The sequence below is a fragment of the Pongo pygmaeus genome, chromosome 8 (genome assembly GCF_028885625.2).
Source record: "Pongo pygmaeus isolate AG05252 chromosome 8, NHGRI_mPonPyg2-v2.0_pri, whole genome shotgun sequence".
NCBI lineage: Eukaryota > Metazoa > Chordata > Mammalia > Primates > Hominidae > Pongo > Pongo pygmaeus.
Window position 1 is genome coordinate 19,360,221 of NC_072381.2, and position 23,287 is coordinate 19,383,507.

General features: G+C 34.6%; 1 protein-coding gene across 1 annotated transcript in view; it reads left to right on the forward strand.

Moving 5' to 3' along the window:
- The window catches only part of MALRD1 (MAM and LDL receptor class A domain containing 1), a 679,682-nt gene that overhangs the window by 198,567 nt on the left and 457,828 nt on the right, over positions 1-23,287 (forward strand). The window contains exon 19 of the mRNA XM_054503207.1: positions 14,747-14,834. Within this exon, the coding sequence (XP_054359182.1) occupies positions 14,747-14,834 (88 nt within the window). The remainder of the gene's footprint in view (positions 1-14,746; positions 14,835-23,287) is intronic.

Below are 23,287 nucleotides of genomic sequence, written 5' to 3' on the forward strand. Positions count from 1 at the left end.
CTTTTCCCGTTTTTTTTTTGTGTGTGTGTATCTGCTGTAATTTTTTTCTTTCTGGTTAGTGAAACTAACATACAGAGTCCTGTATTTGTAACAGACTATTTTAAACTGATAACAGCTTAACTTTGGTCACATAAAAATACTCTTGACTTCTCCCCCACACACACACACAATTTATATTTTTGTTACCTTACATTACATCTTTATGAATGGTAGACTCCATGGAACATAGGATCTATGTCACAACTAAATCAATTATTTAATGGCAGTATTAAAGCAAACCAAAGAATGTGAAAAACTGGTGTGGGTGTATTTAACTTTTTAAAAACTATATTTCATAATGTTTTCATTAAAAAGTCTTTATCAGTTTGCTAATGCCTAATCTTTACAACCAGCCACTGTAGATTTCACAAGATAAATATATTATTTCAGTAGTAATTGAAGCAGAATTTTTGTTGCTCTTCTTACCCTTAGAGATTGTGTATTATCCTCAGACATAATTCTTTGATTTTTTTTCTTTTCATGTTGTTACACATAGTTAGCAACAATCAATGTGAGAATAACCTTTGAATATTTTCAAGCATTAAGATTTGTTTATCCAGCTGCACAATTAGACAACCAACACTCTTGGGTCTTTACCTCTCAGCATACACCTGATTATTAACTTAAAGGTATTATGGGAAAAGTATCAATTTTTCTTGGTCACCTAGTTTTAGAAATATGTAATAAGAATAAGCTTGGGTCTGCTTCTTCAGAAGCCTAGGAGGTGGAGTGATGGTGCTCTGAAGAGGCTGAAAACAAAGTATGTGTTTTTAGAAGGCTTAATAGAATATGTTGAGACACAGGCCATTAACACAAAAGCGAAAGAAATGCAAAAAAAGTATGAAAGTAAGGATTTGAGAAGGGAAATTTTATTTTTAACTCTAAGATTCCTATGAATTATATGAAAGTAAATATCCTATCTTTAAAATTAGCCAAAGGAAGCACTTTAATCATCAATATGATATGACTTTTCATACTCTTATCTAAAGATATCCTAAACTAAGATCCAGTTTTCTAAGAAAAGACCTTTTACTCATGCTTTAAAGCATGTTAGGTGATATTCCTACCACATCACATCATGTTGTTTACATGTATGTTTTAAACTGCATTTATTCTTCAACTCACTGGTTCCTTAGGCTTCTTATCTTTCCTTGCACACTTAGATAATTTTATGTAAAATTGATTTTTAGAAGTTTAGTTGCTGGGCGTAGTGGCTGTCACCTGTAAACCCAGTACTTTGGGAATTCAAGGCAGGTGGGTTGCTTGAGTCTGGGAGTTTGAGACCGGCCTGGGAAAGATGACAAACCCCATTTGTACAAAAATAAAAATATTAGCTGGGTATGGTGGCACATGCCTGTGGTCCCACCTACTCCAAGGCTGAGGTGGGAGGATGGCTTGAGTCCAAGAGGCAGAGGTGTGAGCCAAGATCACGCCCTGCACTTCAGCCTGGGCAACTCAGCCAGACCCTGTTTCAAAAAAAAAAAATCTAGTGAGATTTGATTTCTATTTCTATGTGATTCAAAACTAGGAGGGCTCCAGGGCTAATGGCTTTGAAAAAATGGCCATTGCTACTTGCATTTTCTATGAAGCCAGCATACACAGCAACGTGCAACGTGCAACCTAAAAACCAAGCTATTTAATATGTAGCTTAGATTTCAGGTTTGATTGTCTTTGAGGTTTGATTATTGCAGAGATCAATTGCCAGACCACATATAGACTAATTCTGCATTTGGTCTCTTTATCATATGAAACATCCCAGCCTTGGGTATAAATTAAGAGCAAATACAGATGTCCTTGTCAGGTGGTTGCTTCTCTGCACCTCCCATAGGTGGCCAGTGAACTAAGACTATCAATAGAGGAGAAGTCAGAATAGTACCTCAGATGACGTTAAATTACGTTACAGTAACTCATGAACTCTGTCAGTGAGCTTGCAGCATTGCTGGAGCATCCCTCTTAGAATCCAAGGGATGAAAAGCAGGTACAAATAAATTGTGTATTGAGTGGCTTTCAGACTGCACTAGTATTAATTTTGTTTCAATGTTGAAATGTTGTCATTGAAGAAGTCCTAGATTCCACACAAGCTTATACACTGAGAGTTCAGAATGAGATGCAGCATTATTTTTAACTATAATCTAGGTAATGTGAGGAACTAGAGAAAGCAGAATAGATTCTTGGGAAGTAGAAATAAATAGCTCATCTAAATTACAAATGATTTTTTGTGTAGGCTTTAGCTGGTTTTATAGGAGACTACCAGGTACAAACTGAATCCTCAATAGACTAGGGAAAACATAGCAAAAATTTTCTTTTGAGCCATAAAATAAATAAATGTATGCATACTATATTCTCTCCACATTGCATAGTTGAATAGAAATTTGATTTAAGAGGAATTGATAATTCACTCATCTCAGTTATCAGGTCAAGTAATTTATATTCCTAGGACTTTTAATTGCATGTGTGTGAAAAATTATAAAATATCTCCATTATCAGGCACAGGACTTTATATCCCTGGGAATCCACTTGTCCTTTTTAACACAGAACTTAGGTTAGATTAGTAGCTCTTAAATTTTCCTAATTATCAGAAAAACCTAAAGTCTTATACAAAAATGTAGATTCCCTACAAACACCAATATCGAAAGCTTCAGAGGAGAATCCTAAGAATCTGTATTTTTAGCAAAAGCTGTTAGTGATTCTGATGGTAAAAAAGACAAATTGGGGAAACATTAGATTAAACGATGTGTAAAGTAAGTGCCATGCTATTGAATGTCACAATATATTTTAAAAATTTCTCGAGATGAATTGTAAATGTGACAATTCATTCTAGCTTATCTCCTAAATAGCATCAAGGACCCTATATTATCTCTTTAAATTTCATTACAAAGATGCTAACTTAAATGCAGTCAGTGGAAGGTAGCTGAATTATAAAAAATGATGATGTGTCAAACAGTTAATGAGAGCTTTTGTTAATGGTGAAGATTTTATCTGTGCTTTTAGTTCTGTAGAAAGGAGAGGGTGTCAATACACTATCCCTTTCTAGATGGTAGACAACTGAATATATTAGTTTGCTGATACTATCTCAATAGAATATTCCAGACCTCTTTCCCTCTACTTTATCTGCTTAGCAAACACTTCTGTCCTTGATTTTGTTCAAGTAGATTTCCTTTCCTGATAACCATATTTTGATAACCAGCTAGCATAAATATTCAGACACATGTAGAGTTATATTTTCATTTTGTATTAAGTAATTGGCATTTTGTTTTATGGTTACTTTCTGGGGATACTGTCCAGGTCACTGAAGACCAGACACAAGCTGAGTATACCCAGAGGGGGAGACACTATAAGAGGCTGGCATGAGGTGCTAGTGCTTATTTTCTTCTGCTGTAAAATGCCTGGGCATGAAGGGGAAAAAGCCTGGATGTAATTTGATCTGGAATTTCTGACCTAATGCTTTAAAGGAATTTCTGATTTGAGGCATTGCTTGAGACAAACTCATCTTCTTAAATAGGAGCCTGGGGCAGTGGCTGGACACCAGAGTACAAGAACAAAAAATAGAACTCAGGCTTATCTTGTAACAGATGAAGCTGGGGTGATTGCTTGAATATTTACCCCAGGCATAACTGAGATAAAGGACCATCCTGTTGAGCTGCCAGATAATGCAGTGAGAATGGTTTTGATAACTCATTCCCAGTTTTCAGGGAAAGTAGTATACTAATTTGTCAGAATTGAATACTTAATTTTTATTTTTGTATGTACAAAAATATGATGCTTGATGAGTTTGGGAAAAGCATTAATGGACAATTTCATCAGTTTGATATAAAGGGATGCTCTCTATCACTTAACTTAATATGAATATGTGGCTCTATACAACGGCGTGTTTCTTTTTTCTTTAATTGTGTGACTTACTGCCGTCAAAAATCCCATTATACAAATGTGTATAATGAGAAAGGCTGCCACCTGGTTTAGTGAAATTATGATGAAAGATGTTTAGCAAAACTTTGACCAAACATATAATCAAAAATAGTTAATTTGCACAGCTAGTCTACATAGTGCCTAGGATCTCATGAACTGAAGATCCAGAAAGTTCTTGCAAATGGAATTTTTTTAAATAGAAAAGCCAAAGGGCTTGTTGGTTGTACTCCTGCCACATCTTCACAAACTGAAAAAGAAATACAAAAACAAAAAGCCTTAAGAAATTAATGACCCTCAACATGTTCAAAAATTAAATTACTTCATTAAAAATATTCTCTTAACATTTACCACGTTAAGAAATCACATAAGTAATGAAATATCTCTTAAATATTCAAGGATAACTTGGGTTGCAAGGTCTTCCCAAGGTATAAACCACCAAAGAGATTTTACTCTAGATTTCTGGAATTAAAATTATCTATTTTTTTCAAGCAGTTAAGGAGTGATGTTTAGTTTCTATGTTAAAGGGTTTGCAACATTTATGAATATTCCTGTGTTCTTATGATTCTTTGGTCTTGTAAGGTCTGTTTTATATATATTAGCCTTATTGTAAGGAGAAATGTATGTTAAATTATAGATTTTGATGAGCTAAATTCCCCCACCCCCAAACTACATTATAATGTGCACATTATGTCACAGTTAATGTTCAACATACCCTCAAATACCATTTTGAGAATCAGAGGCTTAGGTGACACCAAAGCATTTCCACATGTAAGTAATAAAAAATATGACATTAATGTTATATTTTTATTTTTGAGGAAGTCTAATTTGAAGAGCATTTACAAAGTGGACAGGAACTTGACAATAAAAAACTTTAAAGTTACATTTCAAATGAAATACTGTAACTTTTAAAGAAGAAAATGTTAATAACAGCATTAATTTTGTTAAAATAAAAACTTTACCCACATTAAATTTAACATAATTTAATTGAGCAAGGAAAGATTCATGAATTGGGCAGCACTCAGAACCAGGAGAAGTTCAGAGAGCTCCACCCAGTAACATGGGCAGGCAGTATTTGTAGACAGAAAAAGGAAGTGATATACAGAAACAGCTTGATTGGTTAGAGCTCAGCATTTGCCTTATTTGAGCATGGTGTGCTAAGGCTTTTGCTTTATGTGAACATGGTTTAATCATTTGTGCTGAAGTTTGACTGCTGTGATTGGCAGACACTCGGTTACAAGATTATACTCTTAGATTGCAGGTTGTTTACATACTAAGGTTGCTGTTTGCTATGTAGGGATTCAAAGTACTAACATAATAACTATGGAGGAAACTTTAGGCCAAGTTTTATTTAATCTAACAGTTTCAAAAGCAGGTATTATTTTCACTAAAATGAGATTTTAAAATCTAAATTGAAAAAAGTGTTTATTTTGGAGAAACATTTATTATTACAGAACTTGTTCATCTTGTAAGGGTCCAAAGTCAGTTACATAATGAGTATTAAGGTGCCATGAAAAAAAAAAGTGTGACACGTGTAGAAAATGTTATATTATTATTATAGTGCTAACCACTTGGTAGATGTTACAATTTTATATTAAGAATTAATAGTTGTTTAAATATAAATAACTGTTTAAATTGGTTTTGTATTATTTGTATAGCTTCCTCTGTCATTTGACACGTATTAGTGACTATGTGATCAGTAAAAAAAGCAAGAAGCCTAGTAAAAGAGAAAGTAAAAATTTGAAGCATTTGGACTTTTTAAACCAGTCAAGAATTAGACTCTTTGACTGTTTGGACATCATTTAACCAATGGTCTTTCTATGGGCCTATGGATGAGTTATTTAAATTTTGTGGGTCTCATTTATTCAAATCTAAACTAAGAATTTTAGATTCTAAATGTTCTCTATGGACCCATTTAGTATTGAAATGATAGATTTTAAAAAATATGTTGTAAGACTGGCCACAACTAATAGCTATTATACAGATATATAACATATATGATATATGTGTATATCATATATGTGTATATGTTTTAATTTATATTATATATTTTATAATATAAATCATATATTATATATTTTATAGTATATAATTATATATGATATATTTATATTAAATATATTTATATGATATATAATTAAATTGAAACATATATACACGTGTTTGTATGTCTCTGTGCACATACACACATATATATGCACACACACAAATATGTGTGTATGTGTGTATACATATTTCTTTTAATTCATCTAACAAATGAAATTGATATTACTCCAGATAGAAAGTGATGCTTGATAAATAACCGAAGATTGAAGGAAAGGACTTGGAAATGCAGGCATAAGTTGGGGAATGGAAAAAGGAGGACAGTCATGGCAAAACTATATAAATGTAGGTAGAAATCGAATTGGAATCCAGGAACTAGGTCATGTAAGGAAGAGAAAGACACGGTTTTAAAGTAAAAGGATGCAGGATTTGTCAGCAGTTTAGATAGTAGTGTGAAATATTAGCATAATCAGTATCTTTGGCACATGTTTGTTCTTTTGATAATTTTGTGTCATGTAAAACCAAGCGTAACACCCACAGTTTTAGTTGAAAGGAGAAGTTTCATTTTTTCTTAAAGTACATTAAGAGCTTATAATGTGCTAGTTACTGTGCTGGATGCTGTGTTTGCCGTGCTTGTGTCCTTCAGTGTCCCTCCTGGAGGTTGTCCTTAAAGTCTCATAGAGAAGACAAATATTAAATGCACAAATACTTATGTGATTATAAGCAATAAGAAGTTTGTAAAAATAAAAAGAAAATAGCCTTAGCTTGAGTGGTCAAGGAAGGCTTCTCTGAGGAAGTAACATCTAACCTGGAACTTCAGATACAATTTCTAATTCACAATGACTAATGGGTGGGTATGTGGGACACTGAGCTAGAACAAAAGACAAACATGGGTTAGTTAAGGTTTAAGTAGAGTTTAAATCTATCTTTTTTTTTAATTTCTGCTTTAGGTCTACATCAGTGTTAAGTTGCTACATAGAAACATAAAAATAGGGGTAAATTTGGGATTTGGTATCTCCTTTTACAAAGAGAATGAAAGGCATATGATGATTTTTTGTAGAAAGACTTGTATATTAAAATAATAAATTAGAGTTCAACTCTTTTCTTTAAATATTACCTTTAATGGTATGGAAGATAAAATTAGTCTGATGGGAAAAAAATGACATTTAAGAATTTTAAAACTATGCTTCCTAAATAAGAATTTAATTTTGGCATGTGTGAGCCTATTGATCGGACAGTAGTACATTGTATTCTGTTAAAATCTCATTATACCTTATTATGTCATTTTTAAATAATAAAAACACAATTTACTGAAAATTTTAATCAATAGCTCTGAAACTTCTTCACTTTTTTTCTAAAATATCAACCAGACTTTTTTCAATTAAATCCTTCTTTGTAACCTTTAGTAAAATAGGTTCCATATAATTTTCAGGATTTGGAAAAACTGAGAATGATTTGTCCTCATTCACATAATATGTGAGATGCGAAGTGGGTTACAGGGTATATGGGTTCTCAGAGGGTACTTTAAAATAGCATGTGAGTGGGCAGAGTTTCAAGTAGCAAACTAATTTCAAGATGATCAACATTGATTCTTTTTAAAATTTACTTAGGCAGGTTTCAGGAAGGCATTGTTATATATTAGAGGCAAAAACACAAATGTGCCCCAATTTTGGCCCTTTTTTTGTGCATCTAAAAACACACAGAGGAAAATGGAACTGAAATGAATTTTGTGGTTTGTGAATCCTTTAAAAACCGCAAAAGCAAATTAATCTCATATGACTTGAGTACTTAGAGATATGTGTGATGATATGTGTAATGTAAGACATTTGTTTAGATTCCAAAGTAAAGATCAACTCCCCACATCCTCCCTCTCTCTACCTCTCTCTCTCTCAATGTGTGTATTCTGTTTCACTCAACAAGATTAGCAGAAAGAATTCTCTGTAAGTAAAAAAACATGTGTGAGGTTTTGAACGGCCCAATTTCTTAAATCTTTTTTGATTTCTCTTTTAATATTATTATTATTTACTCTCTGCCCTCAACACAGCAGAGGCCTTGATGGGAAAAGGCTTTGTGGGCAAGCAGCAGGTGGGTAGTCAAATCTGGAAGACTCTAACAAATGAGACTCCTTCCTTCAGAAGAGTATAAAATGAGACATTTTATAAGGGGAGGGGAGGCTGAGTTGATTTAACCATTCCAATGTGCAGATATATTAGAAAAGAATTAAGGGATCGTAATACTTCCACAAATGAAATATTTCAACCATGTGGCACCATCCAAGTGCCCTGTTTGGAGATAATTCTCCATGGATTTCTTCTGTTTGGCCCAGTTCAGCCTTTAAGCAAAGGGCATATTTAAATGGTCTTTACCTTGAGATATTTGCTTACATTCCAGAGTAAAAATAAGCTCTTCTTGCCACCTCTCTTTCTCTGGAGGGGAGAATGGACAGACATGCCAGCAGCCTATTCCAGCTAGAGTCTCCTCATTTTGTATTCCTCTCCTATGGGTGTGACTGTCTCACGTGCAGGTAAACATCCAGGCCTCCTCATATTGCCCTGTGGAAATGGAAGGTACTTCTCTGGCTGTTGCTTTTTCCTGTCTTTCTGTATCAGGGATCTAGTGTCTTATATCAGTGTATATATATGAAATAGTGGCAAATTTACTCATTAGCTTCCAAGTATGGTAAAATCTCAGGCCCTTCATGCTTTCTGATTTGAACTGCGCAAGGAAGGGCAAACCCAAGTAACTATGTGAACCAGGCATGGGACATGAATTGAAAGAAGTAGGTGATATGGTTTGACTCTGTGTCCCCCACTTAAATCTCATGTTGATTTGTTGATTTGTAATCCCCAGTGTTGGGGGCAGGACTGGTGGGAAGTGATTGGATCATAGGGGCAGATTTCCCCTTGCTGTTTTCATGATAATTAGGGAGTTCTCATGAGATGTGGTTGTTTAAAAGTGTGTCGCACTTTCCCTCTTTCCCCTTCATTCTATTCCTCCTACTCCAGCCATGTAGGAAATGCTGGCTTCCCTTTGCCTTCTGCCATGATTGTAAGTTTCCTGAGGCCTCCCAAGCCATGCTTCCTGTACAGGCTGTGGAACTGTGAGTCGATGAATCCTCTTTTCTTTATAGATTACCCAGTCTCACGTAGTTCTTTACAGCAATGTGAAAATGAACTGATAAAGTAGGTGAAGTTTAAAATAATGGATGGCAACTGACACCCTTGGTGTGGGTGCATAATAGGGAGGACTAGTGTCTGAAGCAGTTGAGGAGCAATGTCTTCTTGTGAGATATCCTACTTTTAAAATATTGGCAACCATTCTGACTCAAGAGCACTGATGGAGTTAGACTAAACTGTTATGAACTGGGTCCAGCCCAAGGGCCACCATTTAGTCTTCTCTATCATAAATGGTGAGATAGTCAAGGATGGGGATGAATTTATTTCTCCCTGGTAACTGTGGAATCACTTGGCACAATGCCTAAGTAGGCAATCATTTTTCTTTTTTGAATCAAAAATTCTCAGCAAGCTATAAGCCAGACATTAGCTAAGAAGAAATACAATATAAAGCCAAAAGATCAACATAAATTTTGTCATGATTTTGTTTCCCAAAATAAGAACACAGATTTAGTAGACATCATATTTTTTTGTCAGTAATCATCTTATAGTTCTTGACTACTTATATATCCCAGCATTTTATTTTGTCTCTACTATTACCACAATGTTATTATTATCCATTCCTTTTTTCCCGTTTCTCACACAGTTTTAATATGGCACTTATGACCCTTGTTTCATGATAAATGGTTTTCGTATGTCTACTATAGTAATTGAAAAACTCCAATTATTCTGCAGTTTTGTGTACGTGATAGAGTCAGCCACAGAGTTAGAATCATAAAATTTGTCAGGCCAAATCTGAGTTTTATTTCATAGAGATTGGTTTCAGGGTTGTGTAAACAATTGCAAAGATGATTTAAAAACCCTTTTATATTGTATCCAGGAAATATTTCCCTCAGTATTGGCCTAAAAAGTTTGGAATTCTAAACTGATTTTCTAAAAGCTCCCAAGAATTGTAGGTTATGTGGTTAAATATTAGACAGTTGTCTGAATGTGTTTAAAAGAGTTTACTTAGCACCTTAGGTGTTAAAATGGGCTAAAAGAGAGCTTCATGTAATTCCTTTCATTCTGTTTGTGCATTTTTAATTATTGGAAAATCCAATGAAAAATAAGTGGGTATCATTAAGAAGTATAAGAGAGAGCATAAATATTTGTCCTCTAGGAAATTATAAGTGGATAACAACAGAAAATTGTTCATAGCCGAATTGAAGAATGATTGAGATTCTTGAGATTACTATATGCTGGTTATAAAATGCCACACATTAAATTAGCAATTGAGAAAAAGACGTGAAAGTAATAGACACATTGATGACTTATGGCAATAAGTATAGAATAAATGCTTTGTATTTGTTTATTGAGGTATAATTTATATGTCGATTTTATCCTGTTTAGGTGAGCAGTTCTATGAATTTCAACAAATGTACAGTTGTCTTTTGGGATTCAGAGGATCAGCTCCAGGACTGCCCCCATGTAACTAAATCAGCACATACTCAAGTCCTGCACTGGGAACAAAGTGTTGGCCCTCTGTATACACATCTTTCACAGCCACAAGTATTTTTTATTGTGTTTGGTTTAAAATAAGCCACACATAAGTGGACCAAGGCAGTTCAAACTCATGTTGTTTAAGAGTCAACTGTATACAGTTGTGTAAGCAACCACTACAATCAAAATAGAGTATATCTCCACCATTCCCCCAAATCTTCCATTTCCTGATGTAGTCAATCTCCTCCTTTTACACCCCCAGCTCCTGTCAACACAAATCTGATTTGTTTTCTAATTGATATGGTTTGGCTCTGTGTCCCCACCCAAATCTCACCTTGAATTGTAATAATCACCATAGGTCAAGGGTGGGACCAGGTAGAGATATGGGGGTGGTTTCCCCATACTGTTCTCACAAGATCTGATGGTTTTATGAGGGGTTTCGCCCTTTGCTCGGGTCTCATTCTCTCTCCTGTCACCATGTGAAGAAGGACATGTTATCTTCCCCTTCTGCCACAATTGTAAGTTTCTTGAGGCCTCCCCAGCCCTACAGAACTGTGAGTCAATTAAGCCTCTTTTCTTTGCGAATTACCCAGTCTTAGGCAGTTCTTTATAGCAGCATGAGAGTATTCTAATATACCAATAATTCTGACTTTTCTAAAATGGCATAAAAGGAGCTGATAAATGATACAGGCTTTTGAATCTGGCTTCTTTCACTTTAATGCTTTTGAGGTTCACAGCTGTTGTTGCATACATCATTGTTCCTTTTTGTTCCTGAGTGGTATTCTATTGTATAAATGTACTGCAATTTGCTTATCTACTTACCAGTTGGGAGATATTTGGGTTGATTTGAGCTTTTGGAGATTATTAACAAAGCCTATATAGACCTTGTTAATGGGTTTTTGTTTAGACACATCTTCATTTGTCTTGAATAAACAAATACCTACATGTGCATTGCCATGTCATATGAAAGTATATGTTTAATTTTATAAGAACCTGCCAAATTAGTTGTATTAATATGGCTGTGCCATTTAGGATTCTCATCAGGAATGCATTGGAGTCTCAGTTGCTCCACATAGAATATGTGCTTTTTATAAATTTTAAACTAAAATTTCTGCCTCAGATATAATGTATCTTCATATAAAATACATTATGTTTGAGACAGAAATTCTTGTTTAAAGTTTATAAATTTATAATATATCTGAAAATACGTCATAGTTATAAAACATACCAATTTTAATATAATGTATCTGAGGATACATTATATTAAAAACTGATATGTTATATTGGAATTGTGTAATATTTTACAAATACGTGATGGCTAAAGTGAAAGTAAGCAGCAGGTTGAATTAATTCCATTTCTCTTATGAGTTAACGGAGGCTAAAACATGTGTTTGTATGTGAGGACAATCGTTTCTAGATCATTTAAAATTTTTGGTCAGTCATTCAGTTTCCTAAATACATAGAAGGATGAGTTCAGGAAAGTTGCTAGAGCCTCGTTAATGTTTAAGCCTGAAAGTTCCAACGCGGTTGCCAAGGCCAGTCTGTCTTTACATGGAGCAGGTGGCAGCCCATGCAAAGAAAAGCTTGGATGAGCTGGTTTACTTCATAACATTTCCTAGATGACGATAGTTCTAATATAAGTAGAATTGACCTGTACAGATAAGGCAAGTCATTTAAACTAAACTGGATTTTCAGTTGCCCTTTGAGGCACTCCGTAAGGTAGCAATGGGACTTAGGAGTAAAATTCGGCTTCCCTAATTTCCAGAATCAATACTATCTTACATACAATGTATAATTCTTGTGTTTTGATAATCTTCTACTCATTCTCGGGGAAAAAACACCATAAATGAAAGTGACATTTTCATAATAGAGGCATTTGGGTTTATTCTTTTTGTGGCCATTTTCTTAGGACTAGCATTTTAAAATAATTTACCAAGCTTTTTTGCAGGACTAAAATATAGAGTTAAAGTAGGGTTAAACCTTAACAGTCATAACTTTGTTTCTGAAGTGTGATTATGATCAAAAAGTCTTTTAAAAATGCTTTTGTTAAATATTCAAAAGAGATTGAGACTATCATACAAATGGACAATTTTAGTTTCTCAAATTGTAATTATTGTTCATTAATTCTCAAGAATGCTAACATTTAGAGGTTAACAAATTGAAGATATTTTAGTAAAAATTATGATTAAATTATGTATTGGAGCAAACCCAACTGTCTTCTGTCTTGGATTGTTTCTGTCTTCCCATTGGCCTTGAATGCAGATAGAAACAATATTAAAATACTTCTCATGCAACATGAAGGAAACTCCAAAGGAAAAATGCCTTGAGCAAATCACATTCTCTAACCTGTTATGGCCCTCTGTGGGTTACAGAATTTTGTCTGAAATTTTCATAAATAGCCAATTCTTTAATTTGTGACTATATAAAGACAATAAAAAGTCTTGGAACAATTGACTCCAAACACCAGAATGGAGCTATGAATGTGTATATATCCCTAAAGCTGGTTTACAGCTACTTATATGTACAACAGCCTCACTCTCTATGAAGTGGGATGTTAATATCAATTTTCTATTCCTTCTCATTAATAAGATAATGATAATCATGAGGAGTGAGGCCAAGTCAATAGTATTTATTTTTATTTACCCTAGTTTCTTCTTTCTTTTACTGTTTCTTCTAAGCAATTTGTTAGCATGTTCTGTGTTTTATTGCAGTGGGATTTACATGTATGGGTACAGGACATTTATTGGTGATTAATTTATATTTGTGCCTTTTCCCCAATTGTTCACCCAACTCTATTTTAAAAAATAAAACAGAATATGTTTTTCTGTAGTATGTTCTTTCAAATTCTGTCTGCTAGTTTAGGTTTATTGAAAATAATTGTATGATTTTGGACTAAACATTCTTTATACATTTTTGTTTTCTCTGCCTATAATGCCTTTCACTCATGATGGTGGTGGGAAAAAGGATGCATTTTTATCTTTGGAGAGACTCATTGTAAAACAGCAGGACACTTCCTGTATAACATCATTAAATGTTGTTCAAATAATGTCAGGGGGACTATATTTGCCCACTAGTTCTATGCAGAAACATTTCTCAAATTAATTAATTTCCTCAGTGACAAATCAGGGAGAAAATCCTGGTAGACCTCAAGAAAGAGTAGAAAGTTGGGGAAAAGTGTTAAGAGGTTTGAGGTCGCAATTTGACCTTTTAAAATTTTCTTTCTCAAGGAGAATGTCAACAAATAATGTATGTGGTAACTTTCAATGAAGGCTAGAGCATGAAAAGTAAAACTTCAACTCCCACATATAACATTTGTGAGGAAAATGAAATGAAAACATATGTTCATATAATAATGGGAAAACATAATGTATTTTTCTAAGTTTGAGTTTGCTAGAAGTTCTTTATTATTAAATTATGCTGGGATTCCTAGCAAGCACGCAACACATTTGCATAAGTATTAAAATAATTCATCATGATCAATTCTATTACAGTAAATCTAAACCCTAATCACAATCTCATATACTACAGTGGTTTGTCTATATGTGGTATTTCGTATTTTACTAAGTTTTGGTGGAACTGCAGCTTCTGCAGCAGCACAAATGTCATCTGAGTTCACTGTGATTAATGTGGCCCTGAAGGAGATCTAATCACGATTAGCCAATTCCATAAAGTGTTACAGAATCAGTGTCATGTGAGAAACATTTTAAAGCCCTTTAAACTGTATATCCTAGCAAGTAACTCTGGTAGAAAATCTAGGAGGATGAGGAGGTTTAATTTGGGAAACAAATGACCCAGGGGGATGAGGGAACAATTATTTGCCTTCAAATACTTAAAGGACCAGAAGGGAAGAACACAAATCTAGAACTAATGGCTGAAAGTTATAGGACAGTGGATATCAATCTAATATACTGAAATTTCAAAAATGGAAACTCATCAGAAACTCAGTGAGCTCCGTGGGTCTAATAGGCTCAATGAAGTATGGAGATTTCTGTTACTAGACGTATTCAAGGCAAGATGACCACTTATGGAGACTACTGCAAAGTAATTTTTTAATGGCACAGAAGGTTATAGTTGGGTAAATTTTAAATTCCTCTTCATCAATTCCATAACTTAATTTCCTTTACCACATAAACACATTTCTTATTTTTATTTATTTATTTATTTTTCAGATCTTGGTGGAGGCTTCAGTGGGAGATGGCTTCACTGGAGATATTGCGATTGATGATCTCTCATTTATGGACTGCACCCTCTACCCTGGTAAGAGAGAACATTTCAATTTGGGGTTATTTCTAAATCTGTTTACTTGGAAAACTTCCAAGGAAATCAATATTTCATTTCTACAAAATTTCCAACATGACCTTGCTTTTATTCTTTTTCTCAAAAGTATTAACTCTGGAAAAGATTTTTTTAGATCCTTGCTAGTAATTAGTTTTAAAGTGTCAAACATAGTCAAGATGTTTGAATCACTTATGTCTATGTCTTATCACATGCAAAATACTAGAAAATCATGTCTGAAGTTAAAATGTAATTCCATTATATTTAAGGAGTTACAATAACCAAACCATTTGCCTTATAATTACATCGCATTGGATACTTTATTAACCTCTCGGATTACTCTCGGGAAGCACTTTAAATATTTCTAACAATTGTTGTCAACCATTTCCTCACTATATTATGGATTTGTGTCTATTAAAATGACATAAATGACATATTTTCCAGATATATATCAATTTTCAAACTTTCCCCTAACTCCAGACTCATATACTCACTACCTACTCAACAGCTTAACCTGGATGTCTAGAAGGCATCTTAAAGATAATGATAGGAAATAACCCAAAATAAACACGACCCAGGCCTTGAATAGTGTTATGAGGAGAAACCCTTTCTGAGAAGTGCATAGTGATCTAAGAAGACTGGATATTAAACTAATGGAGTTTGGCAATCAGACTGAGAGCTCTTAAAGTGCATGACAAGAGGGAACATGATCTCCTCCCTGGAGTGATCAGAGGCTGGGGCCCAACAACATTCTCAATTGCTGAAAACTTAACATCCATCCCTGCTCTATCATCTTAGCCTCATTGGTTAGCGGAGCAGCAGCTCCATCCCAGGCAGAGTCAGGGGATGGGGCTGATTCCAATCTTTTCAGTTGTAGCTATGTGACACAGCTCTGATCCCACCCACCACTCAGCATCCTAACAGGATCGGTTGGTGTCACCACTCTGTGTCATGGTTTTCATAGAACTCTGGAGGCAGCCAAATCCCTCTCTTGAAGGCCAGTAAAACAAGAGGCAGAACTGAACAAATTTACCCTTACCTCTCAATGCCTAAAAGTGAATTCCTGATTACCAGTTGCCTCTCAATCCTGCCACTCTTGTATACCTCCCTATCTCAGCAAATGGCAGTTTATGTCTAGCTGCTTATTCCATATTAACAAATCTGGTTTATATTAACAAATTTGGTTTAGTACCCACTCCTCATTGCCCTCACCACTTTCCCCATGGTCCAAGCAACCAGTGTCTATGCATGGATTATTGCAATTGCTTTTTAAATGATCTATCTGCTCCTACCCTTGAGTGCTATATTCTGAAAACAGCAGCCCACATGTTTCTTTTCAAACTTAGATGAGATTAGGTCATTCTATTGTCAGAATCTTCCTATGACTTTCTATCTCATTCAGAGCAAACCTCAAACTAATGATAGCTTCCAAGGAATAAATGACTAACCTCTTATACCTCTTGAATTCACCTTTCACCAGTGTATATCTCATTCACTTTTCCCTACTACAAAGGCCTCTTAGCTAATACTTGAGCACTTCAGCCAATTTATGATGTATTAGTCCATTCTCACACTGCTAATAAAGACATACCCGAGCCTGGGTAATTTATAAAGAAAGGTGATTTAACCGACTCACAGTTCTACATGGCTATGAAGGCCTCACAATCATGGCAGAAGGTGAAGGAGGATCAAAGTCACATCTTACATGGTACAGGCAAAGAGAGTGTGTACAGGGTAACTCCCCTTTATAAAACTTGTAAGACTTATTCACTTTCACAAGAACAGTGTAGGAAAGACCTGCCCCTGTGATTCAATTACCTCTCAATGGGTCCCTCCCATGACATTTGGGAATTATGGGAGCCATAATTCAAGATGAGATTTGGGTAGGGACACTGCCAAACCATATCATATGGTTAGGGCTTTTCCATCTGCTTTCCCCTGTTCCTGGAACATGTTTCCCACAGATGTCTATCTGACTCCCTCCCTTACTTTCTTCTGGTCTCTGCCAGAGTTTCTTCTTCAGGGAAGCCTCCTCTGAACACAACACACACACAGTTTCTTTCTTATCTGGCATTTTCTATTTCTATTCCTGGTGTTATTTGTCTTCACAACACCTATCACCCTTATGGTTAAATTTCTATTTTCCCCCATAATGATGTTAGTTGCATGAGAGCAGGTATATCACCTCTTCACTGTTTAATCTCCAATTCCTACAACAGTATTTGACACATACTAGTACTCAACAAATACTTGTTGGATGGATAAGTAGGTGGAGGAATGTCAATAATTTTAGGTGTTTTATATACTCTCGTTATATATTTTAGTTTAGTTTTAATATTATTGCTAAAATATTAACTATTTCTATGTGCCAGATACTATATTATATGTCAGTCAGCTTTTACTGAAAGCCAAGTCTCACTAGCTTATGACTACATTTATTTCTTGCTCTCAAGCGTGTGGGTTGGCATAGAGAATAAGAGCAAAGACATAGACAGACAGACAGATAGATAGACAGACAGATAGATCTTAATCATAGCTCTGTGTAATTTTATGTAGCTCTAAGCTATGTGTCTCTGTTTCACGTGGTCCTATCTCTCTGAGACCATGGCTAAAAGACCAAGTCCCTATTTGACACATTTCATAGAGGATGGAAAAAAAAGCATATTTGAAATTTCAATTGGGACATGGTATACATCTCACTGTGTCTGTTCATGTTCATTATCCATTGATCAGATCCTAACAATGGGGCAGAGAAGTATTTTCCACCTACAGAGAGCTCAGCAAGGGTAGGGGAGATAGAAAATCTTTACAAGAAAGAGAGGTGATGTGTAGGAAAATATTACAACTGGCCATTCATACGTATTTTATTTTAATTAATCTTACAATATTTTAAGAGTCTAGAAGAGTGCCTGGTCCATCATAGGTGAATAGATGTTGTATGTGGGGCAGGATTAATGCCTTTATTATACCAGTTTTATGGAGGAAATTGAAAAGGAGCTAACCTGCTTAAGGGTACCTAGCTGTAAAGTGGCAGAACACAGTCACTGCTTCTTGGAACCATAATGTTCACCACTAGTATTATAGGGCTCATCAAACACACTAAACCTGAAAGGAAGAGGCTACAATCTCCAATTTACAGATATGAAAAATTAAAGAGCATAAGTAGCATGGATGAGAATACAAAATTAAGGATTGGATTGTGATTTTACCTAAGCTGGTCTGATTTCAATGTTCAGGGCTTTCCCCACATTGCCCCCAAATCTGAGATTAGAGAGAATCACTGTGACCTCAGAGTCAGAAGAGAACAAAAAAAGAACACAGAAAAGAAACACAAGTCACCGTTGAAACTATTGTTGCCCTAATTATCCGGCTAAATCCATTCTGTGGCTCAAGGTTCCAAGAGGAGGTAAAACAGCTACTAGAAGCATAGGCAGAGATGCGAAATTATCAGTTACTGAGTGTTGGTCCCAATTTTCTGTTTCAAGTTTTAGAAGAAAAATTTAAAAACTTGAAAAACTGTGGGAGCTGTGTTTTTTGCATTGGCTTCATAACAAAATAAACTATGGGTCAAAACCACAAGGCTTGTTGAATCCATAGGTTTGATAAAGGAATTTGATAAAGGAATCTTGCCATAAAATGAAACAAAAATAAAAATTGGGCTCTACATAAAAAAAAAAATGTTACTCTTGATGCTTTCCAGTCATTTTTTTTTCACAGCATCATATTATCTGAAGTAAGAATCATGCTTGTAACTTCACTAAGGGGCATTGATTTCTTTTTAATATTAACTGATTATTTGTTTATAGCATTTTTCTTCTTTGGCCAATAAAACAAAGCAAAATAAATAAAAACTCAAAGTTACATACACACAAACCAAAATGTTGACCTAATCCCCAAGATGTGGGTTTCTATCTTACCTACAACTTTTATTTTATAGAAAATGACTGAGCAGTAGATTATTTTACTTTTCTTTGGTACTTCAAAATCAACCTTTTCCCCTCGTGCCTGCCTTGTAATTTTAATGAAAGCAGTGTTCTCCAGCAACCTGGGCTTGAATTTCCACAGTCGTCTTTGACTTTCTTCTTAAACTTCTTTGGTTGTAAATTCCACTGACTACAACCGCAAGATATTTCTTAGACCTGCTGTTTTTTCCATTACTCTCATTCAAGTCAGTTGTTGACTTGAATGAAAAGCAAATATTAGACAAAAAAATATTATTAATATTCCCCAATAGTTTTTATGCCCTTAAATTAGTTTATTTTACTTTGTCTTAAAACATCATCATTTGCTCTTTCAAGTCTTCTCTCTCATATTCTGAGCTATAGCTTTTTTCTAATTTAATTTTCAAATCATTCTCAGTTATGAATTATACCTGATTTGTTTCAATACCTTTATAATATTGTTAATTTATTTTTCCTACTTTATTAAGATATAATTGGCAAAATGGTATATAGTCAAGATGTACAATATGATGTTTTGACATGTCTATATGTTATGAAATAGTTACCACAACCAAACTATTAATAATTAACACATTTCTAACCTCATATAGTTACCCATCCTCTGTGTGTGTGGTAAGAGAACTTGGCCGGGCCCGGTGGCTTGTGCATGTAATCCTAGCACTTTGGGAAGCTGAGGTGGGCAGATCACCTGAGGTCAGGAGTTCAACACCAGCCTGGTCAACGTGGTGAAACGTGGTCTATACTAAAAATACAAAAGTTAGCTGGGTATGGTGGCACAAACTTGTAATCCCAGCTACTTAGGAGGCTGAGGCAGGAGAATTGCTTGAAACTGGGAGGTGGAGGTTGCAGTGAGCCAAGATCATGCTACTGCACTCCAGCCTGGGCGACAGAGCAAGACTCTGTCTCAAAAAAAAAAAAGCACTTAAGATCTACTCTCAGCAAATTTCAACTGTACAATATCTTACTGCTGACTATAGTCACCAGAACTTATTCTTCTGATAACTGAAAATTTGTACCATCTTACCAACATATCTCCATTTCTTTCATCCCTCAACCTCTGCTAACTACCTCTCTACTCTGTTCTGTGAGTTCAACTTTTAGATTCCTCTTACATGTGCAATCATGCAGTATTTGCTTTCTGTGTCTGTCTTATTTCACTTAGTGTAATGGACATGGCATTATTCTAATTTCATAATGACAGGATTTCTTGATTTTTTTAAAGCTGCATAATGTTCCATCGTACATGTATGTTACATTTTCTTTATCCATTCATCTATCTCCATACATGTAAGTTGTTTCCCTATTGTGGCTATTGTGAATCATGCTGCAATGAACATGGGAGTTCATTGGAGTCCAGATGTCTCTTTGAAATAGTGATTTTATTGCCCCTGGATATACACCCAGAACTGGGATTGCTGGATCATGTGGATACTTACATTTTAAATTTTTTGAGCAACCTCCATACTGTTTTTCATAATGGCTGTATCAATTTACATTCCTACCAACAGGTATAAGTGTTCCCTTTTCTCCACATCTTCACCAACACTTGCTATCTTTTAACTTTTGATAATAGACATCCTAACAGATGAGAGTTAATATCTCATCATAGTTTTGATTTGCATTTTCCTGATCATTACTGATAATGAGGGCCTTTTCATATACCTGTTGTCTATGTCTTCTTTGGAAAAAAAAGTCTATTCAGGTATTTTTCCCCTCTTAAAATTGGATTATTTGTTGTTTTTTGTTTTGTTTGTTTTTGCTGTTGAGCTGTATAAGTTTCTTACGTAGTTTGGTGTTAACTCCTTATCTGTTAAATGGTTTGGAAATACTTTCTCTCATTGGGATTTTTGTACATGATGTAAGATAAGAGCCCAATTTCATTTTGCTTTGCATGTGGATATCCATTTCTTTAACACCACTTATTGAAGAGATTATTTTTTCCCATTGTGTATTCTTGTCACTTTTTTTATAGATTACTTGACTGTGTATGTGTGGGCTTATTTCTGTGCTTTCTATTATGCTCCATTGGTCCATGTTTCTGCTTTTATGCAAGTACCATGCTGTTTTGATTACTACAGCATTGTAATATAATTTGAAATCAGGAAGTATGATGCCATCAGTTTTTTTCTTCTTGTTCAAAATTGCTTTAGCTATTTGGAATCTTTTGTAGTTCTCTATGAATTTTTTTCTTAGAGACAAAGATTTGAGGATCTTAGAGGAAAAGCTTTTAGCTTTTTACCATTGAGTGTGATGTTAACTTTGGGCTTGTACAGGGGTTCACTTTTACCCACATCCTCGCAATACTTGTTAAAAGTTTTAAGACTGTTACTGTATTGAGGAGGATTTCTTCTATTCCTAATTTGTTTGGAGTTTTTATCATGAAAGGATGTTAAATATTGTCAAATGCCTTTTCTACATTTATTGACCTGATCATAAGATTTTAAGCCTTCATTCTGTTAATGTTATGTATCACATTTATTAATTTTCATATGTGTTGAACCATCTTTATTTCTCAGGGATAAATTCCACTTGGTCAAAATATATGATCCTTTTAAACTGTTGTTGAAATCAGCTTGCTAGTATTTTGTTAAGGATTTTTGCATCTATATTCATCAGTCATATTGGCCTGTAATTTTCTTTCCTTGTAGTCTCCTTTTCTGGCTTGGAATCAGGCTGAATTTTTTTTTTTTTTTTTTTTTTTTTTTGAGACGAAGTCTCACCCTGTCGCCCAGGCTAGAGTGCAGTGGCGCCATCTCGGCTCACTGCAAGCTCCGCCTCCTAGGTTCACGCCATTCTCCAGTCTCACCCTCAGGAATAGCTGGGACTATAGGCACCCGCCACCACGCCCGGCTAATTTTTTGTATTTTTAGCAGAGACTGTGTTTCACTGTGTTAGCCAGGATCCGCCTGCCTCGGCCTGTCAAAGTGCTGGGATTACAGGCGTGAGCCACCGCACCCAGCCCAGGCTGATCTTAAAAAATGAGTTTGAAAGTGTTTCTTCCTCTTCAGTTTTTGGAAGAGTTTGATAAGGATTATTATGAATTATTTAAATATTTGGTGGAATTTAGCAGTGAATCCGTCAGGCCCTGGACTTTTCTTTGGTGGGAGATTTTTGGTTAATTATTCAATCTCATTACTCATAATTCATCTGTTTGGATTTTTTTATTTCTTCTTGATTCCATCTTGGTAGGTTGAATGTTTCTAGGAATTTATCCATTTCTTTAATGCTATTCAATTTCTTGGAGTATAATTGTTCATAGCAGTCTTGTATGATCCTTTGTATTTCTGTGGCGTCAGTTGTAATGTCTCTTTCTGATTTTATTTATTTGGGTCTTTTGTTTTTCTTATATCTAAAAGGTTGTTAATTTTATCTTTTCAAAAAATTAATTTTCAGTTTCATTGATCTTTTAATTATTTTCTTATCTTCTTTGTAATTATTTTTGCTCTGATCTTTGTTAGTTCCTTCTTTCTATTAACTTGGAGCTTAGTTTGTTCTTTTTCAAGTTCCTTGAGGTATAAAGATAGATTGCTTATTTGAGATTTTTTTATTTCTGAATTTTTTTATTTTTTAGGTATTTAGTACTATAAACTTTCCTCTTAGAACTGCTATTGCTGTATCACCTAAGTTTTGATATGTTGTGTTTTCATTTTCATTTATCTCAGATTTTTTATTTCATTTTGATTTCTTCTTTGACCTACTGGTTTTTAAGGAGTGTGTTGTTTTAATTGCCATGTTTGTGAATTTTTCAACTTTTCCCCTGTCATTGATTTCTAGTTTCATACCATCGTGGTTAGAAAAGATGCTGGATATGACTTCAAACTTCCTAATTTGTTAATGCTTGTTTTGTGCCCTAACATATTAACTATCCTGGAGAATGTTCTGTGTGCTCTTGAGAAGGTGTATTCTGCTGCTGTTGAATGAAATGTTTTGTATAGATTGTTAGGTCAATTTGCTCTAAAGTATCATTTAAGTTCAATGTTTCTTAATTGATTTTCTGTCTGTATGATCTATCCATTGTTGGAAGTGGGATATTGAAGTCCTTTACAATTATTGTTTTGCTGTCTCTTTCTCCCTTCAGATTTATTAATATTTGCTATATATTTGGGTTCTCTCACATTGAGTACATATATATTTATAATTATTATATCCTCTTGATTAATTGCTATATATTTATATAATGACTTTTTTGTCTCTTTTTACCATTTTTTACTTAAAGTATATTTTGTCTTATGTAAGTCTAGCCTCCTGTGCTCTTTTTTGGTTTGCATTTGCATGGAATGTGTTTTTTGTTATTTCAGTTTTAGCATATCTGTGTCCTCAAAGTGGAAGTGAGACTCTTGTACGCAGCACAGTGTTGGATATTGTTTTTTTTTTAATCCATTAAGACATTCTATGTCTTTTTGTTGTAGAATGTAATTCACTTACATTTAAAGTAATTATTAATAGGCAAAGACTTACTATTGCCATTTAAAA